Consider the following 20,138-nt stretch of genomic DNA (forward strand, 5'->3'; position numbering starts at 1 on the left):
CTCTTGTGTTTTTCTTTAAACAGTGAAATTACTGGTTAAAAAGTTAAATAATATAGCTTAAACGACCATGTTCAATGTAACTATAGCATTTTAGATTAACACTGATACAAGCTACTGGAATGATCTCCTATACTTGGGTTTTTAGTAGGTTACTTTTCTTTCTCCCTTAGTTGTAATTCCCCTCCCTTATTTTCGTTGTAGTTTATAGAAAATGCAATAAAAAAATCCCCTCCAGGTGGCAAAAAAATAAAAAATAAATCCAGCTGATTGACAGTTTGATGGGTTGAAAGACAAATTCCAGTGGGATAGCTGTGTTACAGTGAAATCCTAAGATGCTTTTCTGCAGATGAGCTCTACTGTAGATTTGAGTAGGATTCTGAGAGCAGACCTGCTTAGGATTGGTCTCTATGGAGCAAACTAGATAGTATCCCTGAGGTCACCTTGAGGAGGCACCTCCATTTTGTAAAGTGAGTTTCCTGGAGGGAACTCCTTAAAATAGTGCTACAAGATCCTGATTCAACACAGTTGTCCTTCCCACCGTCCAACTTGATCAATCTTCGTTTTTATTGGTACCCACTGAAGTGAGCTTTGACTCACAAAAGCCAATACCCTGGAACATTTTGTTAGTCTTGAGTGTACAGAGGTGTTACCATAGGCCAGCAAGGCCAAACAGAGTACTGTATTTAGAAATTATAAACCTGCAAGAAAAAGGATCTTTCCTTGGTCATGTACTGTTTGAAGCCTAGCTTTTCACAGCTCCTGGTTAAATGTCATTATATTCTTTAGTCATGTGTTTTTTCTGAATAAACGTTCTTGGGCTGGTCAATTTGCCTCAGACATCAATCCAGGCTTATGTGAGTTTATAGTTCCCAGGCCCAGATTCTAACTCCTCAAACCATTTGAACATTTCCAGTGGGACCCCTGGTTCTGTAGGGTAGGTGGAAAAAATGTGTGCTGGCGGGAAGGATCCTGAGGGCAGATGTCACACTCAATTTATGTTGTGCTTCATAAGTAATCTTTAGGGAGCCCTGGTTTCTTTACACCGTGATACCAGAACTCATAAAATTTGCCACTGTAGGTGTATTGGGGTAGAAAGCATAGTCCACAGGCATGCCACAGGAGAGCCAGTGTGATGTAGGGGTTTAAATCCCTATTCAGATATTGAGCTCAGTGAGTGACCTTGGACCAATTACTATTGCTCTCAGTCTAACTGATGTCACAGGATTGTTGTGTGGATAAAATGGAGGAGAGAGGAGAACTAAGTATGTTGCTCTGAGATCTCTGAAGGCAGAGCAGAATAAAAATATGATGGGTATATTGAGAAGGAGAAAAAATACATTTCTTCCTAAACCACCCCTTTCAGTCATGACTGAGTCAAAATAATCATGATAAAAGCAACAGCCACTTATTATTAATAATGGCAGGTAGCTTTGAGGTACCTAGAGGAACATGGCTATATTTATTTTGAAAATAACCTTAAATGCTGGACTAATCTTGAAAGAGACTTAATGAATTCTCAGCAGTATGTATATAACTGTCAAGCTCAGGCTAACTTTCGATTTCTTTCAACTCTGTTTCTCATTGTTGCTGGAGTGCATGGGAGTAGACGCTGGCCCCTGCCACACGGCAGGGGGTAAGTCGCTCAAAGCGCGGCTTTTAAAAGCCGCGCCAAAGTTGAGACGCCGCGGCGGGATCCCATGGATCCCCTGGGCCGCGGCGCCTTTTCTCCCTGGCACGATCAGATGCCGGGGAGAAAACACAGTTCAGATGGGGAGCCTGCCAAACTGCGCATGTCGGAGCATGCGCAGTTCGGCTAGGAGCCGGGCTTGCGGCGCCTCGTCGAGATGAACCACCTAGGTAGGTGGTTCTAAGTTGATGCGCTGTTTCGGGCAGAAGGGCCGGTTCAGGGACGGAAGCACTACGCTTCCCAGATGTTGTGGTGGGATCGTGCCCTTTTGCTGCATCCCCGAATTGTCCTTCTACCGGCCCAAATTCATCCGTGTGGACGGGGCCGCTGTAACTTTCCTGAAGAAGCACCCCAAGTCAGTTTCCCATGAGACTGACCTTGGAGTACCTTTCTCTGCCAGCCTAGCCTACATCTGTCTGTGTTGCCATAGTAACGTCAGCGGTAGAGGTGATGTGTATGGATGTGGAATTTTATGCTTTTACCTATATCTTGTAATTTCCCATGCATTTCTTCAGCCCTAACAAAAGCTCTTGAACCCACAGCATCACATCTCCAATAAAGCAGTACACTGCCGACAGTGTGTGTGAATTGGCTGGGGACCTAACAATAACTTCAGTAGGGAAAAGAGACCATTGAGATGGAATACATTGTTGCAGGATTGCCCTCTGATCACTGAGGCTCAGTCTATCCCGCTAACTTATCTCACAGGGTTGTTGGGAGGATAAAATGGAGGAGGAAAGAATGATGTTATAAATCCCGTTTGGGGGGGGAAAGCAGGGTATAAATATTTAGATAAGCAAGTGGGCAGTATTTTTGCCAAGCCACACACAGGGAGTGGTCAACAGTGAGATGAGTCAGAAAAGAGGCAACTGCCTCTGCCCCCCTTCCCGTGGGTCCCCAAGACCTGTAGCAGTGCACAGGCCACTGCTATGGAAGAAGTGAATGGGGAAGTGGTGGTTGCCCATCAGGTACAGCACTTCTGCCACAGTTAAGGCCAGCTGCCCTCACCTTCTTCCCTTCTTCAGGATGCACACCACCACCACCACAGGTAGAGGTATTGTTTCCTATTTTTTCCCTTCTTTAGCAAACAGGCAGAGAGGCAGCAATGGCTGCTGAACACCACTGGCAACTTTTAATTCACCTGACCATGCAAGCATTGATGGTTATTGGGAGGTGGGAGAAAGTAAGCAAGCGAACAGCAATGGCTGTTCACATACCCAAGAGGGTAAGTGAGAAACTCTGCTAAGTCCGGCCTCTGCCTTCACTTGCCTGTTCTCCATCTGCCTTGCAAGAGTGCCACAATTAGGAATGGGACTGCTGAAATACGTCTTGCCAATGGCTCTGGGGCCCTGGCTATCCTATTGCAAACTGAGCTTGAAAGACTCCTCTGACTCAAAAGTGTTTTGACAGGGAGCATGATAGGCCACTGTTTACAGAAACAGAAGCCCTAAATTCCCTTGGGCATGCAGAATCACAAAGTGATCTGAAACAGAGTTGCACCCTTCTAAATCCATTGAGGTCAATGGGCTTAGAAAGAGCGTAACGGTTTAGGACTGCAATGCCTTCCATGCAGTCCTCTGAGGACTCAAACGAAACATCCTGCCATCAAGTATGAGAGATTCTGGTTGAAGAAATATTTGCCTGAGTCAGAAATCAGTGGGAACACATTATACCTTTTCTTTCAACATACACATGAAGGGAAATTTTATGGTGAATTTTTTACACACTAAGAACAATCCAATACAGGTGATAGCTTTTATTTATTTATTTTAAAAACCTGATAGACGCTAGGAGAGGCATGTATTTCACTAATTACTGCCCTCCATGTTCTTGCATGTGTGGGGCATGTGATATGTTCAAATTTCCATAAAACATCTCCTTTCCCCTAAGTCAGGTTAAGTAGCAGTTTTTTATTACTTTGCTTGGAGCCTGGCTAATCCCGGAGTTTCTTTGTTTGTAAAACTGATGATCACAGTGTCCCCTCCAGCCAGTTTGGTATAGCGGTTAAGAGCACAGACTCTGATCTGGGAAAACCAGGTTTGATTCCCCACTTCTCCACATTCAGCTGCTGGTGTGACCTTGGGTCAGTCACAAGTTCTCTCCAAGCTGTTCTCAAAAGAGCAGTCCTTGAAAGAGCTCTCTCAGCCCCACCTACCTCACAGGCAATGTTCCCTCTAAGCTGTGGAGTCTTGTGAGCAAAAATTCAACTTTGTGAGCTACTGGCATTAAAGTCGTGAGCGCAATTTGCCTACTGCATAAATTAGTTTGCTCTGGAGCCATCCTTTCTGAGCTAAGAGAAAAATGTGTGAGCCAGAGGGTAAAAAAACTGTGAGCTAGCTCACACTAACTCAGCTTAGAGGGAACACTGCTCACAGGGTGTATGTTGTAGGGAGGAGAAAGGAAAGGAGATTGTAAACCACTCTGAGACTCCACTGGGTACTGAAGGGCGGGTTATAAATCCAGTCTCTTCTCTTCCCCGACAGCAAGACCTTGCGTTCTAGGAGAACCTTGAGGTCTAAGCACCAGGAGGACTACTATACCTAGTAATCTCTCTTACTTCTTTTTCTCTTCATTTCATATGGCTCACTGGGAAATAAAATTTCTTCTGATGTAGCTGAAAATGAGAGGAGCCCTCACCAATCTTCCCCAAAGAATCGCCTCTGTGCTTGACTAGTAGACCACTTATTTCAAACTGGTTACCATCTTGTGCTTAAGGGTTTTGCTTCACTTCAGGTTCAAAGGAACAGAGATATTTTAGGTTCGAGTTTAGCTCTGCTTGACAGAACAAGCCTCTCTGAACCAGTTCCGGGTTCCAGCCGAAAGCATGGCTGGTATTGAGATTCCTCTGGTCCCCAGAGATACCTGGGCTGGGTAGCTTGATTAGGTTGAGGCTTCCACCCTCCCCCCAGGAGATAGTTGGCTTTAAAAAGGGTGTTTGATAAAGGCAGGGAAGTCTGTCAGTGGTTAATGATGACCAAGTGCACTTCCTCATTCAGAGGCCAGTAACCCTCTCAGTTTCAGTGCTGGGGCCAACAACAGGAGAGGGCTTTGGCTTCCATGCACTGCTTGTAAGGCTTGGGGGGCATTTGGTTGGCCACTATATAAAACAGGATGTTTGACTAGATGGACCATTCATCTGAACCAGGATGGCTGCTCTTATGCACATGCTGAATAATGCACTTTCAATCCACTTTTAATGCTTAGTGATTTTTTGCAAGTGGATTTTGCCATGGAACACAGTAAAATCCAGTTGCAAAGTACACTGAAAGTAGATTAAAAGCACATTGTTCAGAGTGTGTGCTCAAACCATTAGAAACAAAGGTCCTTTCAGCATTTGCCTGCCTCTCTGGATTCTCTCAGTGTTCGAGTCGAGGCAATTTAAGTCCACGGCAAGGAATTCATTAAATCTTGAACAGTCTTGTACTTGAATTTTCCTTTGGTCTTAAAAGTAAGGTAGGTTTACCATTTCTCTGGTTGGGGAGGAGGTTCCCCCACTGCAAGCTCCCATTGCCCAGTGCCCCTCCAAGAGGCAAAGGGAATTTAAAAAAATGGTGGCATCACGGAAACCCGGAAGTGACAGGAGTAAGTCTATGGCTTTACCATGAAGTTTCCAGTGATTCCTAGAGCTACTCACTGTCACTTTCACGTTTTCCCCAGAAGTGATGTCATCATGCCTGCTCCATGGCTGTCCCACCATGTCCTCAGTCTGGCAACCCAGCCTGGGAACCCTAACGGCAGTATTTGATTTATTCATTTAATTACTTAGAAATCTTTTGTATTATTAAAATATTCTTCTAATTAACTGAGCAGCAGGGGGTTGGGGTTTTGTTTTGTTTTTTGGGAATGCCATTAGTTATCTTGAATTAAAGTATTTACAAATCCATGGTGGGAACAGGCATCTTCTCTGAGAGGTGTCTCTAACTCTGTCACACGCAAAGAAGTAATGACTCTTCTGTGACAATGCTTACTGTGATGCATACATCATATAAGCAAAAAGAAAGACTGTTTTTGTCCTCAGAAACACCCTTTTACTCAAAAATCAATTAACAGACTTAATTGATCAACCAATTAAATCTCATCTAATTAGTGAACTAAGTTTTCATTAATCAAGTGACAACCCTAATTAAAATGCTTGTAACTTCAAATAAAAAGTGCCTTAAACAAAAAGAGCCCTAAAAAAACACAAGGGATATAACATTTGGTTGAAGACACATGACATGTCAAGATAGTTGTGTCAGGATTTTAAAGTGATTTTGTTGTGTGAAAGGAACCTCTATTAATAGTTTACGTGCTGGTCATTCACATTTTTTCAAAAGCTTTTTTTTTTATAGGATAATTCCAAGAGAGAATTTGCCTCAGTGATGAGATAAGACATAAGAAAGCTGTGCTTAAAAACTTGCTCGAGAAACTTAAAACGCTCTTTCTGTCTCTCAAAGCAGGGTAATGGAACAGAAATGTTTCCTATAGGAACATCATGTCCAGGACTTTTCCACTACTCCCTTTCCATTGCAGTCCTTCAGGTTTGCAAAAAATTACCCTTGAAATGGCATGGGACACAGTGTGGGGGTCTGCAGTTCAAAGGGGAGAATTGGCAGACATTGCTTCCCCGGTGTTGCAAGCAGAAGTGCCCCTCCACTCACCAAAGGAGGAATTTGGATTGAACATATTGGTTTGGATCCAAACTAGTATTTCCATGGGCACAAGGATTTTTACCAGTGGAAGGTAGTAACAAGCCCAGAAGCACCTTTAAAATTAAGAAACTTAATATTGTAGCATAAGCTTTCAAGAAACACAGCTTTCTTCATCAGATGCATGGAGGGACAAGTGGAAGGCGATCTTATCATCTCCCCCCTCCTGCAGCAGCCTGAAATGTCCCCTCATTTGGAGTTACTGTTGGAGTGGGGAAGGCAGGAAATCATACTCCGCAGGTGAACTCTTTACACCTGTGGAAGCACTAGTCTGGATGCAAACTATTTACTGTAAAATTCACATAATTCCCTTCCCTTCATTACGCCCATCACATGTTCAGTTTTTGCAAAATAGTCAAGGGAACCAAAGCAGAGAATTGCGACCACGCCAAAGGATGGTGGTCCCAACCCGTAAGAACAGATTATCGACATAAGAGAATGTATTCATTGGAGCTGTAAAAAATTGAAATAGTTTTCTGATGCCATCAATTGCAAATGGAGTCATTGCTGCTTCAGTAAAAGAGGCATTTTAAAAAATCTGCTAAAGAATGTTCAAGATACCAATTTCTTGTTAAAGCTGCCTCCTTGGAAACTGGACTGGAAATTTGAAATATGATAAAACTTGAAAGCAATCAGCCAGGAATGTGCAGAAGACATGCAAAACGGAAAGTGCAAGGTGGAGTCTTTTTTAAAAAAAATCCTCCTTTTTGGCTTTGCTGCTTTAATCGAAACATCAAGCACGGCGTGACATGCTGTCTTCCAGTGAGTTTACACATAAACACATGCTTTATCTCTACAGAAATTAATTCTCTAAATTTAGCAAAGCAAATGGATAGTCATTTTTTTACATTTACAACAACATACATGTTTGGCACTACTGCAAGAGGCGTTGCATTACAGGGAATATTAAAAAGACAAATAGGAAGCAATAGCTATATTAAAATCTCATTTTGCAAGTAGGTATAGGCACATATCTACATGCACTAAGATTAGAATATAGCTCTCAGTCCATGATAGAGATCTAATTTTGAATGAAAGCAGGAGCTTACTTTGCCTTCCAGCACCTATGCGGAGTTAGAATCGTTCAAATTTTCCCCTTCAAGAGATTCAGTAAGTTCTCAGGATAACACAACAAACTTGTATCCTTTTTAGAAATACTCTCTTTTGATCATTTTTGTCCCTGTTCCTATGGGGCTATTGTGAGCAATAAAACAGTTGAATTATATTTCACAGACTTACATTGTCCTTAGGTCTTGTGGCTGTCTTCTGCATACGACTAACATTACCAGTTTTTGGAACAGAGAAATCATATGAAATTAATTTAAAGCTCCATATATTAAATAGAAGAACGCAAATATGTGAACACTGAAACGTTCTTGGGAATGACAGGTCAGAACCTAAACTGTAATTGCATGAAAATGTCCCATTGTAACTAAATGAAACCAGATATGTTTTAAAATAATGCTAAAACCAGATTGATGATGCTAGACCACAATTTCCTTTCAGCTTGAAGGGCACTCATTATTGCCAGCTCTGAATCTGTTGACTGATGTTTTCAGGATAAATAACGGTCTTGTTTGCGAGGATTTAAGTGTTGGTCCTATTCTTAATTTATTAATAGCTTTCATTACCAAGAAGTATATTTCAATGAATGAGACTTCTCAGTTAAAAAGCTGGAAACTAACTGACGCTCAGAGGTGGAAGCTTAAGGCAGCAAACATGATTTGTGGCATTACTACTGGCCCAATGACTTCCAAACCTGCTGAGTTCTAGACTGCCAGGAAATCAGAATCCATAGACCAAACTCACTGCATGGTGAGAAAAGAAGATACTGTACTGGGAATGGAGAGCCCCAAAAGATCAGTAAACATTATTTAAGGGACTTTTAGGTCCCCAGCTTATTTCCCCAGAATAAAAAAAGTCATTAATGAACATCAGATAAAAATGGTTTCAAGTTACAAACTTCATGAAACATCCTAAAGGACATAGTCTGTGTTCTACTCACACTAGCTGAACTGTAGTTCTGTGGTGCCCATGGCACTGACCGACTGCTGCCCATAATGAAAGTAAGGGGGTAATTAATTGTCTGCAGTACTCATTTCCTCTGTAGCAACCCAATCCTGTCAATGGCATGTATTCAACCACCCAGTTCTTTCGATGGAATGGCATTTCCATTTATGGAAGAAGGGGTGGTAATTTCTGTTGATTCCCAGCTTCTACTGCAGACACTCACTTTGCACCCTGTGCTGTTCCTGAGGGTCCACTATGCCCTAGAAACAATATTTGGGGTAAGGGGGGTTCAGTGGGCTGCAGCAGGATGGGGAAGCAAGGAAGTCCTACTCAACTTGCCTTTGTCTTGTTCCCCACAGAATGTGGCTGCTGAAATATGAACTGTCTCATAGTGCAATCCTAAGCAGAGTGACACCCTCCTCAGTCCACTGAAATTAATGGACTTAAAATGGTGTAACTTTATTTAGAATTGCAGAGTCCCAAGTGTTTTGTTATGAAGTTTCATAGAAGTTCTTTTTCCTGTTCACGAATCATTCATTAACAGACACCGATTTCTGTGAAAGGTGCACAGTTTCTAAATTCTGGCCAAGTGCTTTGGCGAAAAAATTCTGTGTAAGTCATTTGCACACTTTATACACTTTGCCACTGGATTTGTGTTTTCAGATCACTAGATGTTATTTCTTTGGCTCCTTGGCTCAATGAGATAAACCTTTTAAGCAACGGCGGGGGGATGGATAGGAAATGGCATAACAGATACAGTTGTTTACACATGACACCTTGGTTCCTTCTAAATAGCATTAACGAGAAAAGTTGCAATGGAAATTGCTTGCGAATGGGAATAAAATGAAACCCAGTCTAATCATTTTTCTTCTTATATGAACCTTTTTTTGCAGAATGGCATATTCTTGGTACTCATATTACATGAACATTAAGCATCATTGCTTTTCTTGAAGGTAATTTAGGAAGGAGTACAAAGAACAACAGTTCCCCAAACATTTGTGCCAACAAAAAACACATTTGCAAGAATGTTCATGAATAGTAAATAAAAAGAAGTATGGAGAAGTATGGAGAAACCAAACAGTCAGTCGAAAAACCGAATGAATGTTCGTGAACACTACAGCGATTGACCAGCTCTTACCCTATTCCACTGCTGACTTCTCAATTCATGAATTTCTCGTTTAAAGGGATTTGTTGAAATTAAGGGGTGGTTAGATGCACCTGAAATTCATGTACTGAGTCAGTTTCAATTTACAATATTTCTTCTTCCAAATTTTGAAGAAAAGATAATGCAACCTGATGGATACAATTCGAGGAACTGAGCTCTCATCGTCTGAATTTAATTTCAGGGTACTGCTGATGGCTTTACATCTAAGCACTATTTTAGACAACAGGGCAGTAGGTTGCTCTCATTAGATAAGATTTTTAAAATATTCTTCAGAAGCTGTTTCCTCTTATGTTTCCATGAAGCGGCAAGAAAAGCATTCTCTCAGAATAACAGGTTTGAATAACATGCAATTTGGATCGATTTGTATACAGAGAGCAAACTAATTGTTCCAACTTTGGAGCTAATGGCTTCAAAGATGAACAGTCTTTGGAAGTTTTTCTTTCGTGACCAGTACTGTCACAAGCTAACCCATTATCTTTAAGGATGAGAAGAAAACAGGGATATAGCGTAAGCAACTTTTCTGAGATAGCAGTTAAGCAGTGATCTTGAGTTATTTCAGAAAGCAAACATATAATATTGCATGATTTGTGTACATAATGCTGGGGATTTGCTGGAGCAATCTTAACTGGATTGACTTTTTTAGCCACTTGTGAGAAAAAAAGAATCCATTGTATGGTCTGATTAATTAACCATTTCAACAGATTTAGTCAAATTAAGTCAAGACCATACCAGTGTTGAAGGTTATTGAATTGTCTCCATGGTGTATTTCAGAATGTTTCTTGTGTCAGTTATGTATAAGCAGTTCAGTGACAAAAACGGAGATACACTCCTCTCTGGATACGTGTGTTATAATATAATCATGTTTGACCTACTGATGGAAATCCTAAACTGAAGCTTGTGTTGGCAAAAGTATTAATTTCAGCAAGAGTACAGTTGCCCCATTAAGTTAAATAGGAACATAACAGATTTGAATTTATGAGAGCAGCACACCCTTCTAAACGGTGATGTGATGTGAACCAGGTCATGAAATAGAAATATTTCATTGATCAGGAAATCACACAACATCAACTCATCTTTAAATCACTATTAGCAAATATGATTAGGTTTAATACATTTACAAACAAAACTCCTCAAATTGGCTAGAAAGTAAAGTAATATAAATGCTTCCAGCTAATGTGTTGCACAAAGCTGAACAAAGGGTTCAGGTTAGCTAATGAAGCCTTTTGCTTATCTGTTGCTGAGAAATATGCAAGAGAATGAAAGGGCAGCATTTCTGCATGGATTAATCATTCCTTATTTAACATGCATGGAACATTCCTGATATTTAGGCATGCGTATTCTTTATAAACAGCTCCCCCCCCATTTCATCTTACCCTCATCCCTTCAAATCTTGACAAAGCTCGTAAAGGTCTCAAAGCTCTCAGGGTCCGGAGGGACTTAATGGCACCCAGTTCTGAATAACCCAATGCGTTAGCTGTTAAGCTAACCAAAGACACCTGTTAAAAAGGAAACATAAAACACGGTTGGAAACTGGAAGCCGTTTTTGATATGAACCGAGTTTAAATAATGACGAATGAGTTATGTTTATTAACCTGAGTAGTCCTGATTGTAGAGTTGATGACGGAGCATGTTTTACATAGGTCAATGACTTTGTGTGTTTATTGAACATTTTTACATTTCTGTTTTATTATGTATTATTATTAAAATGCTGTAAACAATATCACACCTTTGCATGACATAAGAGGAAGGGATGTAACTCATTGAAAGAGCCTCTATTTGGCATTCAGAAGTTCCCAGGTTCAGTCCCTGGAACCACCACTTAAAAGGACCAGGCAGCAGATGATGTGAAAGGCCTCTGCCTGAGACCCTGGAAAGCTGCTGCTGGTCTGAGTAGACAACACTGATCTTTTTTCATATTTTTAAATATGTGGCTGTGTGGCTAAGTTCAGACTGGCATTTTGGCCCGATATAGGCACATTTCACAAATGGATTAAAGGGGTCGGTTCACACAGCCACAGCTGTCAGGCATTCCTCAGCTGTACTCAACCCATCCTATGATGATTCCCTACCGCGTTAAAAAAGTACCAGGTGAAAGTGGTAACAAACCATGGAGAGCGCATTGATCCCACTTCCCAGAAGTGTGCATGCTAAAAGCTCGAGAAATAGGCGCATGTTGCCAGAATGAAAAAAAGCCACTTACAGCCACACCTCCACAAGGGGCGGGCCAACAGTGCAAATGCTCCCTTGTGCCTCCTCCCTGGTATTTTCCCATATCAGTCGGTGCAGTGTGACCAGGAATACTCGGAACAAGTTGTTCCGGGTCTTTTTGCCATGACTCCCTCGCGCTTCATACTTCCAGTCTGAACTCAGCCTGTGTGTGTGCGCATGTGAGTGCACCTGAAAGTCATGGTGATCTCTGGTGACTGACCCCTACTGGGGGCCTGGAGGATATTCTAAGAGGTGGCCAAATAAAGCCTGCCCCTGCCACCTGCCTCTGGAATTTCCAGGTCTCCCATCCAAGTCTTTGCCAGAGCTGACCGTGCTTAGCTTCCAAGATCTGATGAGATCAAGCTTGCTTGGGCTATCCAGGTCAGGGCTAGACAACACTGATCTTGATGGACTGGTGGTCTGATTCCAAATAAGGCAGCTTCATGTGTGACCATGGGTGACATTCTGTCCATTGCAGACTCATTGGTATTCATCCGACCATGCAGCTCTGCTACAGAACAGCATTTCTGAGTGTGGAACTGGGTCGCAATTTCTCCTGATTTCCCTGACCCAGTGCTGTTTGTGATGGTTTGCTGACCCCCCCCCCCAGAATTCCGACACCCCCCACAGTGGACTCAGTGGGCTACAGGAGGAGGGGGAAAGTGAGGAACCCCTGCTCTGTGAAGTCTGCAGGTGGTTGGACACACACCTGTATGTTCGTATCTTCATCACAGAGCTATATGTGTCTCATAGGCTATCAAATCTTACTCTTTGCCCCAAGTTCCCATAAGAAAGCTGGATGACGGAAGCAGAGCACTGAAGGAAGCAAGGGTGGAGTGCAGCAAAACAGAATGCATGCAATCCAGTTACTGACTTCTGTACATGGAACACAAAGTGTGAAGGCACCAGAGGTTTAAAATGATCCCTGGAACTAAAAATGTGATGCTACCAGCGGTGTATCCGAACCCATAGATAGTATCACGCAACTCCACAACTTGTCTAAGCTCATTCTTGCGTAGAGGACTGTTGCATGGTGACCAAGAACCCACACTGCTAGCAGGGTTGCAATCATCTGGGCTCAGGCCCAGTTTCACGCCTAACCTACTCCTGCTTGCCTCACGTTCGGGCTCCAGCCTGAAACTGAAAAGGACCCAGGATGTTCCTTGGGCAGGGAAAGGCATGGCTGGGTAGGCTGGGCCATAAAGGGATGTCCATGCCAGAGGATTAGCCCTTATTATGGGCTGCTGCATCACAAAACCGCATCTAAGGGTTGCAGGGTAACTTGAAAAAGCCAGGTAGATTGAAAGCAGAAAGCCTCCTCAGTTTTGCAGCTGCATACTGGTCAATCCAGGTGGTCATTATGCATTCATCCAGACAGGCTCTTCAAACATTCCTTTCCAGACCCCAGAATAGGGATTGTGGGATGAATACCATGACAGATTGGGTGCATTCAGATGGGGCATTTATGCCGGTATAGATGCCGGTTGGAATCAGTGTACTTACGGGCGATCACACGGCGAACATCTGCCTTCCGTCCCTAACCGTTGCAAACAGCCTTTAACCGCTGTATTCTGCTACTAGGTCCCCAAGTAGTGGTATTCTGAGTGCACCGGTTCCAACCACAGTATCCCCGTCTGATCGCTCTCCGCTGGTGTAGAGCCACTTTCGTTCAGAAGCCCAAGGCTACCGCTTTTTGGCCGCCATTTTTTTCAGTATGCAATGTGCGCTTGGGCGAAGCTTCGCCCCGGCATTTGTTAAAAAAAAAAAGATGCTTAGTTTTAGGCTGCGGACGAGTCCGGGACCTCACAGAGGCTCTTTTCGCTGTAAAAGTTTAAAGGGAAGTCTTCGCTTCAGGGCACGCTTTTCAGAATGGGGTGTTCTGCGCCTGCGCGAATATCTCAACTCTGTGGATGGCTGCCTATGAGCATGTGCAAAATGTAAATTGTTTTTTAAAAAAAAAACGCCGACACACGCTGCTGCGCGTCGGTAGTGTGAACGGGCATAACGCGATGTGCTGTGCAGTCAGGAGGTGAGTGTGATCGCGTTTCTTCCGGATCAAATTGCACCGGTTGGAACCGCAGCAGTTTATACCAGTATAAATGCCCTGTCTGAACGCATCCTATGTGAGTTACGTATGTAGATTTATTGTTATGTATCCAATTTTTTTAAAAGCCTTTGAGTAAAAACATTGAGTTTTTGTATGCTCCCTTCTGATAGTCCAACGGGTCTCTATAGACATCATCCTTCACTGCAGCACGGGATCAGGATGAGCAAATCCAGTGCAATTACAGTCTGAAATTTTTTAATAACCTGGCTGGCATCTGTATAACTATGAACACATTGTATGGATAAGTGCAGTAATGTATCACGCATACGAGTGCTTAATGGTTACATATAAACATATGTTTTCATCGTTCTCCATATAATTTTAGTCCAAGTCCAGAGAAAGCTATGTACTATCTAAATTATTTAAAATTTAGGATGCTTTCTTCATAAACCGTAAGTACACATTCACCCTGTTAACTGACTATGCAGTTTTAATGGCCTCTTGGAACTTGATTTGTGTTGTTGTCAAATGAAATTTTAAAGATTTTCAATCATTAAAAAAAAGGCATTGCAAGGACTGAGATCTGAATTCATAACAGGCGATGGGGCATGTTAGTGTGAAGTGCTGCAATAGAATCTACATAAATTAATCTACATGGGAAATCTTGGTAATACATAGCTAAGAAATTAAACACTATGAAACTTTTAATCGCAGTACTTTGCTTACTAGGAATCACTCTTAAGGCACTATTTTGGCAGCGTGAGGTGTTCCACATGGAAATGTTATGTGGCAGAACTAGTTATCATGACATTTGTGGATTCTGTCTTCCCTAGCTCTGAATGAAGGAACACACATGAAGCCGCCTTATAATGGACTCAGCCCATTCATTGATCAAGATCAATTGTCTACTTTGAGTAGCAGCAGGTTACCAGAGTCTCAGGCAGAGGTCTTTCACATCATCTTCTCCATATGCTTTAAACTGGTGATGCTAGGGATTGAACCTGGGACATAGAATCATATAGAGTTTGAAGGGGCCATAGAGACCATCTAGTACAGCCCCCTACCCAATGCAGAACCAGTCTAAAGCATCTCTGACAAATATTTGTTCAGCCTCTTCTTAAAAGCTGTCAGTGAAGGGGAGCTGATTCCACCTTTGAACCACTCTGACTGTGAAAAAGTTTTTCCTACTATCCAGCCGATACCTTTCTGAATGTAATTTAAACCCGTTGCTTTGGGTCCTATCCTCTGCTGCCAACTGGAACAGCCTTTCAAATATTTAAAGAGAGCAATCATGTCCCCCCTCAATCTCCTCTTCTCCAAACTAAACACTCCCAAAGCCCTTAGCCTTTCCTTGTAGGGCTCAGTCTCCAGACCCCTGATCATCCTCATCACTCTCTTCTGCACCCTCTCGATTTTGTCCACATCCTTTTTGAAGTGAGGCCTCCAGAACTGCACACAGTACTTAAGGTGCGGCATGACCAAGGCAGTATACAGAGGGACCATGACCTCCTGCGATTTCGATGCTATGGCTCTTTTAATACAACCCAAGACTGAATTTGCCTTTTTACCACTGCATCACACTGACTGCTCATATTTAGTTTACAGTCCACTCTTACCCCAAGATCTCTTTCGCATACACTACTCCCCAGAAACGTATTCCCCCATCCAGTATTTGTGCTTGACATTTTTGTGGCCCAGATGTAATACTGTGCATTTATCTTTTTTGAACTGCATCCTGTTTGCAACTGGACCTTCTGCATGCAAAGTGGGTACTCCGCCACTGAGCCACAGCGGTACGCTAATGTAATCCCAGACATTACACCTTTAAAATACATTGCATTGTGCATTGAATGTTGCTGATTGAAATGAAAAAAGGTTAAAAACAATCATTTTAATGATGGTGTATAAACAGGACTTATCTAATAGATACATACATCAACAATCAGGAAGTCCAGCCAACACCAGGCATTAGTAAAGTAGGTTTGATAGCCATAGGCCACCCACTTCAGAAGCATTTCTAGAATGAAGATGTACGTGAAGACTTTGTCAGCATATTCTAGCATGGTCTTGATTGTCTTCCGTTGTTCAATATATATGTCTTCAAATGCCTGTAAATTATTCAAATGATTTAGCATTCCTTTTTACAAAGCTTAAAAGAAACTGGTAGAAAGTCTTATATCTATTCTGTTCCACATTTAGAGAAAATTCTTCCAGCTCTGTAGTTTATAGCAAATGATACACATTTGAGTCATTGCCATAATTTCTCTTACACAAATTATTTATTTTATATAGTATCAATCTGTGATTTAGCCTGTAACAGCCATAATATGTAATAGGCTTCTATTAACAGCTTCAATGACTTTGCTTTAGTATTACTAGTAGTAGTACTAATAGTAGTAGTACTAATAGTAGTAGTGTTCGATTTATACCCCGCTCTTCACTCAGAGTCTGAGAGCAACTTAGAATCTCCTTCCCTTCCTCTCCCCACAGCAGACACCCTCTGAGGTAGGTGGGGCTGAGAGAGCTTCAAGAGAACTGCTCTTGAGAGAACAGCTCTGAGAGAGCTGTGACTGACCCAAGGTCACCTAGCTGGCTGCATGTGGAGGAGGGGGGAATCAAACCCGGTTCTCCAGATTAGAGTTCGCCACTCTTAACCACTGCACCAAACTGGCTCTCTGTTAACCATAACTGTAGGATAAAGCATTTTATTGGCTCAATTCAGTCATAAAGTGAAACCATTCTTTAATGTGTAAAACTAGGATTTGTTCTCCAGACAATCACTCAAATGCTGGTTTAGTCACTTTTGCTCTTTCTCCTGCAGAGACACAGCTGGTATTTCAGCCTGCAGTGTACCCAGGGTGGTGCTGGGAAACAGGCCAGAATTAGTGATGCTTCAAATTTTGCTATGAACACATTAGTCAAACATACCATATTTGAAGTTGTTGTGGGGGGCAGATTAGGATCCCCCCATTGCTGTGCTTGGTAAAGGCTGGAACATGGCAGAGTTACAGATCAGAAGGATCAGATCTCTAACTTTGCTGTATTTCAGTCTTCTCCAAACACAGCGGTGGGGGGGGGGGATGGTGGATTAGAAGCCCACTCCTAGAGAGCACAAAGCACAAGGCCCATGCTTTTTGTTATGTGATGTGTGAACATGTATGTGATATGCAATCTTCCGATGTGTTTTTGGCAAACCCGTGTAAAACTCTTGCAGGTTCGTGCACCACAACAGCACCATGAAACAGGGGATCCATATTTTTTTGTGTGTGCTGCCTGTATACCAAGATAGAAGCTACAATACAATGGCAGTTTTGTTTAAGTGTAAAAATTGAATGGATCCGTAAGGATCTATTGCAAATAACCTAGATCTGACTTTTACCCCCTTGCCCCCACAAACACAGCTGAGAGGAAAATGGGTTTCTAAACTCCCCCCCCACCATCGTTGTACTTGGGCAAGGCTGAAACACTGCACCGTTAGAGATCTGACACCTCTGTTCAGCAGGCATTCACATTTTAAGAAGGAAACAAAAAGGGGGGGAACTTAACCCACTTTTTGAGAACACACATGCATGAAAAACCAGTTGCATAAGAACATAAGAACATAAGAGATGCCAATGTTGGATCAGGCCAAAGGCCCATCCAGTCCAACACTCTGTATCACACAGTGGCCAGAAATACCAGTGCCATCAGGAGGGCCACCAGTGGGGCCAGGACATTAGAAGCCCTCCCACTGTTGACCCCCCCCCCCCAAGCACCAAGATGACAGAGCATCACTTGCCCCAGAGTCCCTATCGATACCCTGTGGCTAATAGCCACTGATGGACCTCTGCTCTATATGCTTATCTAATTCCCTTTTGAAGCCGTCCATGCTTGTAGCCGCCACCACCTCCTGTGGCAGTGAATTCCATGTGTGAATCACTCTTTGGGTGAAGAAGTACTTCCTCTTATCCGTTCTAACCCGACCGCTCAGCAATTTCATGGAGTGCCCACGAGTTCTTGTATTGTGAGAAAGGGAGAAAAGTACCTCTTTCTCTACCTGCTCTTTCCCATGCATAATCTTATAAACCTCAATCATGTCACCCCTCAGTCGCAATGCATGGCTAGGAATAAATACAGTGAAGCAACATGTTGAATACCGGCAAACAGATTGATGACTTACTGAACCAGTCCTCGAAAAATCGTCCCTGCTTGTGATCAGTGAACAGAGCATGAGCCAAACTGGCAGGTGTTCATATGTCCCTAGCCAGGAGTAAGCTACGATGTCCATGTTTGTACAGAATGCAGAACCGTATTTAAGACTAACTGTGGTTAACAAAACAAAGTATGAATCCAGTGGCACCTTTAAGACCAACAAAGTTTACTTCTGGGTATAGGCTTCCCTGTGCACGCACGCTTCTTCAGATAAACCAACTTCAAACATGGTTTCAGATTTTGGTTTTATATTCCCTGACAAACCAACACAACAACAGTGAGTGGCCAGGTTCAGACAGTCATCCTAATTATGGTTTTACATGAAATCTGAATGAGCCAGTTTATCCTACAGAGTCCTTGTCACTGCAACTTCTTGCCCTACTCCACTGGAACCTCATTTTTAAAAAGCATATGTTTAGTAGGCAGAGGTTGATACAATCCATATAAAAATATGGACTGGGACAACAACAAATTTATTCACAGCAAAAAGCCAGCACTCTACTGCAATACATGGAATGGAACAAATAATACAGTTGATTCCTGTCTTTGGGTCAAACATCAAGGAATATTTTATCAATAAAATTTAAACAATAATCATGTGTAAAGTACTTGATGGAGGCTAGGTATTATTAGAAACATGTTTCTAAATAATTCAGAAGGACCATAAGTTGGCCATGGTTTTCAAAATGTATTTTTTTTTACACATAAGCCATAACTTAGGAATTTTTTCTTTTGTTTTCACTTACCAGGGCACCACTGCTAAGAAGAATCATAAAGACAATGAAGGTTTCAAACCAGTTGTGTTCAACTATTCGGAAACAGGTTTTTCTAAGATTCCACCATAGTTTTCCTCTTCCATCTTCTACGCTAACTTGACAACACTTGAATTTTCGTACACAACCTGAAAATATATTAAAATCTGACAACCCATTAAAGACAACAACAAAAACCCTTCCAAATTACTTTGTTTCACGTTCTACAACCAAGTTATTAAATTGACATACTTCTACAAGAATCTGTCATCAACATACAGAAAATGTAAACTTGGCTTTTGTTCCTTCAAAACTTATTTTTCCCCCAACAATAGAAGTAGACAGAAGCCAAACAAAGTTGTCTGGCAGCCGCTGGCTTAATGTTACCTTCCCTCACCTTCTGTAAAACAAGCTTCTGGTTCTTGTGCTTCCTCAGCTTCTACTTCTGGTTGCTCTTCGGCAGGAAGTCCAATATCAACTGTGCTACCTTCAGAAGATGAGCTAGAAGAATTTAGTTTCTGTGAAGGAAAATAAATGCCATAATTACTGATTTCAAGATGGAGCAAAACTGAGCAGCTTAGCTACCTATAGACTGTGATCAGATGGGCAAGTTGCTCCGATGTCGTGGTGACTCCCTACCAGCTTTGAAGTGCATGATCAGATGTCAGCATCTGATTCCCATCCTTCAGTTGTTGGACCCCCGTCCTCACCCCTGACTTTCCCAACACTGGATAAAGTCTGATGTTTATGACTGAACTTGTCTCACCACAGATTTCTGGACGTCTGATCTCTCCCTTGCGCACTCAAGCCTCTTGGTGAAGTCTGATGCTTCTGGACCCTGGCCGCTTTTTTGGGGGGGGGGCAGTTAGTGATGTGTGCATAACTGCATATCTGCTCCTAGCAAATAAGCAGTTATGCATATCCGCACATTAGAGTTTTCTATTAAAAAAAAAGCTGCCTGCCTGCCCACTCTGTGGTGACTATGCAGCAGTGAATGGTCGACCATGGGGTGAGGCAGGAATAGGGTGTGCAGCAGTGAATGGTCGACCACGGGGTGAGGCAGGAATCAGGTGGTATGTCTGGTCACACATCTCTGGAACACATAGCTGTGGGGAAATTAAGGCATGGTCAGACCGTGCCAAAGCCTGCCATCTGATCGCAGCCATAGTTCTATAATCTGTTCTTGTAACAGGTCTTAAAAGGTGCCACTGGACTCAAACTTTGTTCTGTTCTTGTAACAGTATGTGATGTGATTTTCTAGTGTTCCCTTTAATGAAGTAATGAAGCCAGCATTGTGAAAGTTAAAGCTGGTAGATGGAGACTGGTACTTTCAAAAAGTAACACAGATAACATGATTGGTTTGGATGCAAACAACAACAGGCAGAGCTCC

The 20,138-nt window shown here is 42.4% G+C and overlaps 1 protein-coding gene across 1 annotated transcript in view; it reads right to left on the minus strand.

The window, feature by feature from the left end:
- SCN1A (sodium channel, voltage gated, type I alpha subunit) overlaps positions 1–20,138 on the minus strand; it is a 75,105-nt gene that overhangs the window by 11,560 nt on the left and 43,407 nt on the right. Inside the window, exons 17-20 of the mRNA XM_015416151.1 lie at positions 19,146–19,266; positions 18,743–18,897; positions 15,740–15,913; positions 10,924–11,046 (exon numbers count right to left, since the gene is read on the minus strand). Of these exons, the coding sequence (XP_015271637.1) occupies positions 10,924–11,046; positions 15,740–15,913; positions 18,743–18,897; positions 19,146–19,266 (573 nt within the window). The remainder of the gene's footprint in view (positions 1–10,923; positions 11,047–15,739; positions 15,914–18,742; positions 18,898–19,145; positions 19,267–20,138) is intronic.

Source organism: Gekko japonicus, unplaced genomic scaffold, assembly GCF_001447785.1.
Source record: "Gekko japonicus isolate JY-2015 unplaced genomic scaffold, Gekko_japonicus_V1.1 scaffold445, whole genome shotgun sequence".
Lineage (NCBI taxonomy): Eukaryota > Metazoa > Chordata > Lepidosauria > Squamata > Gekkonidae > Gekko > Gekko japonicus.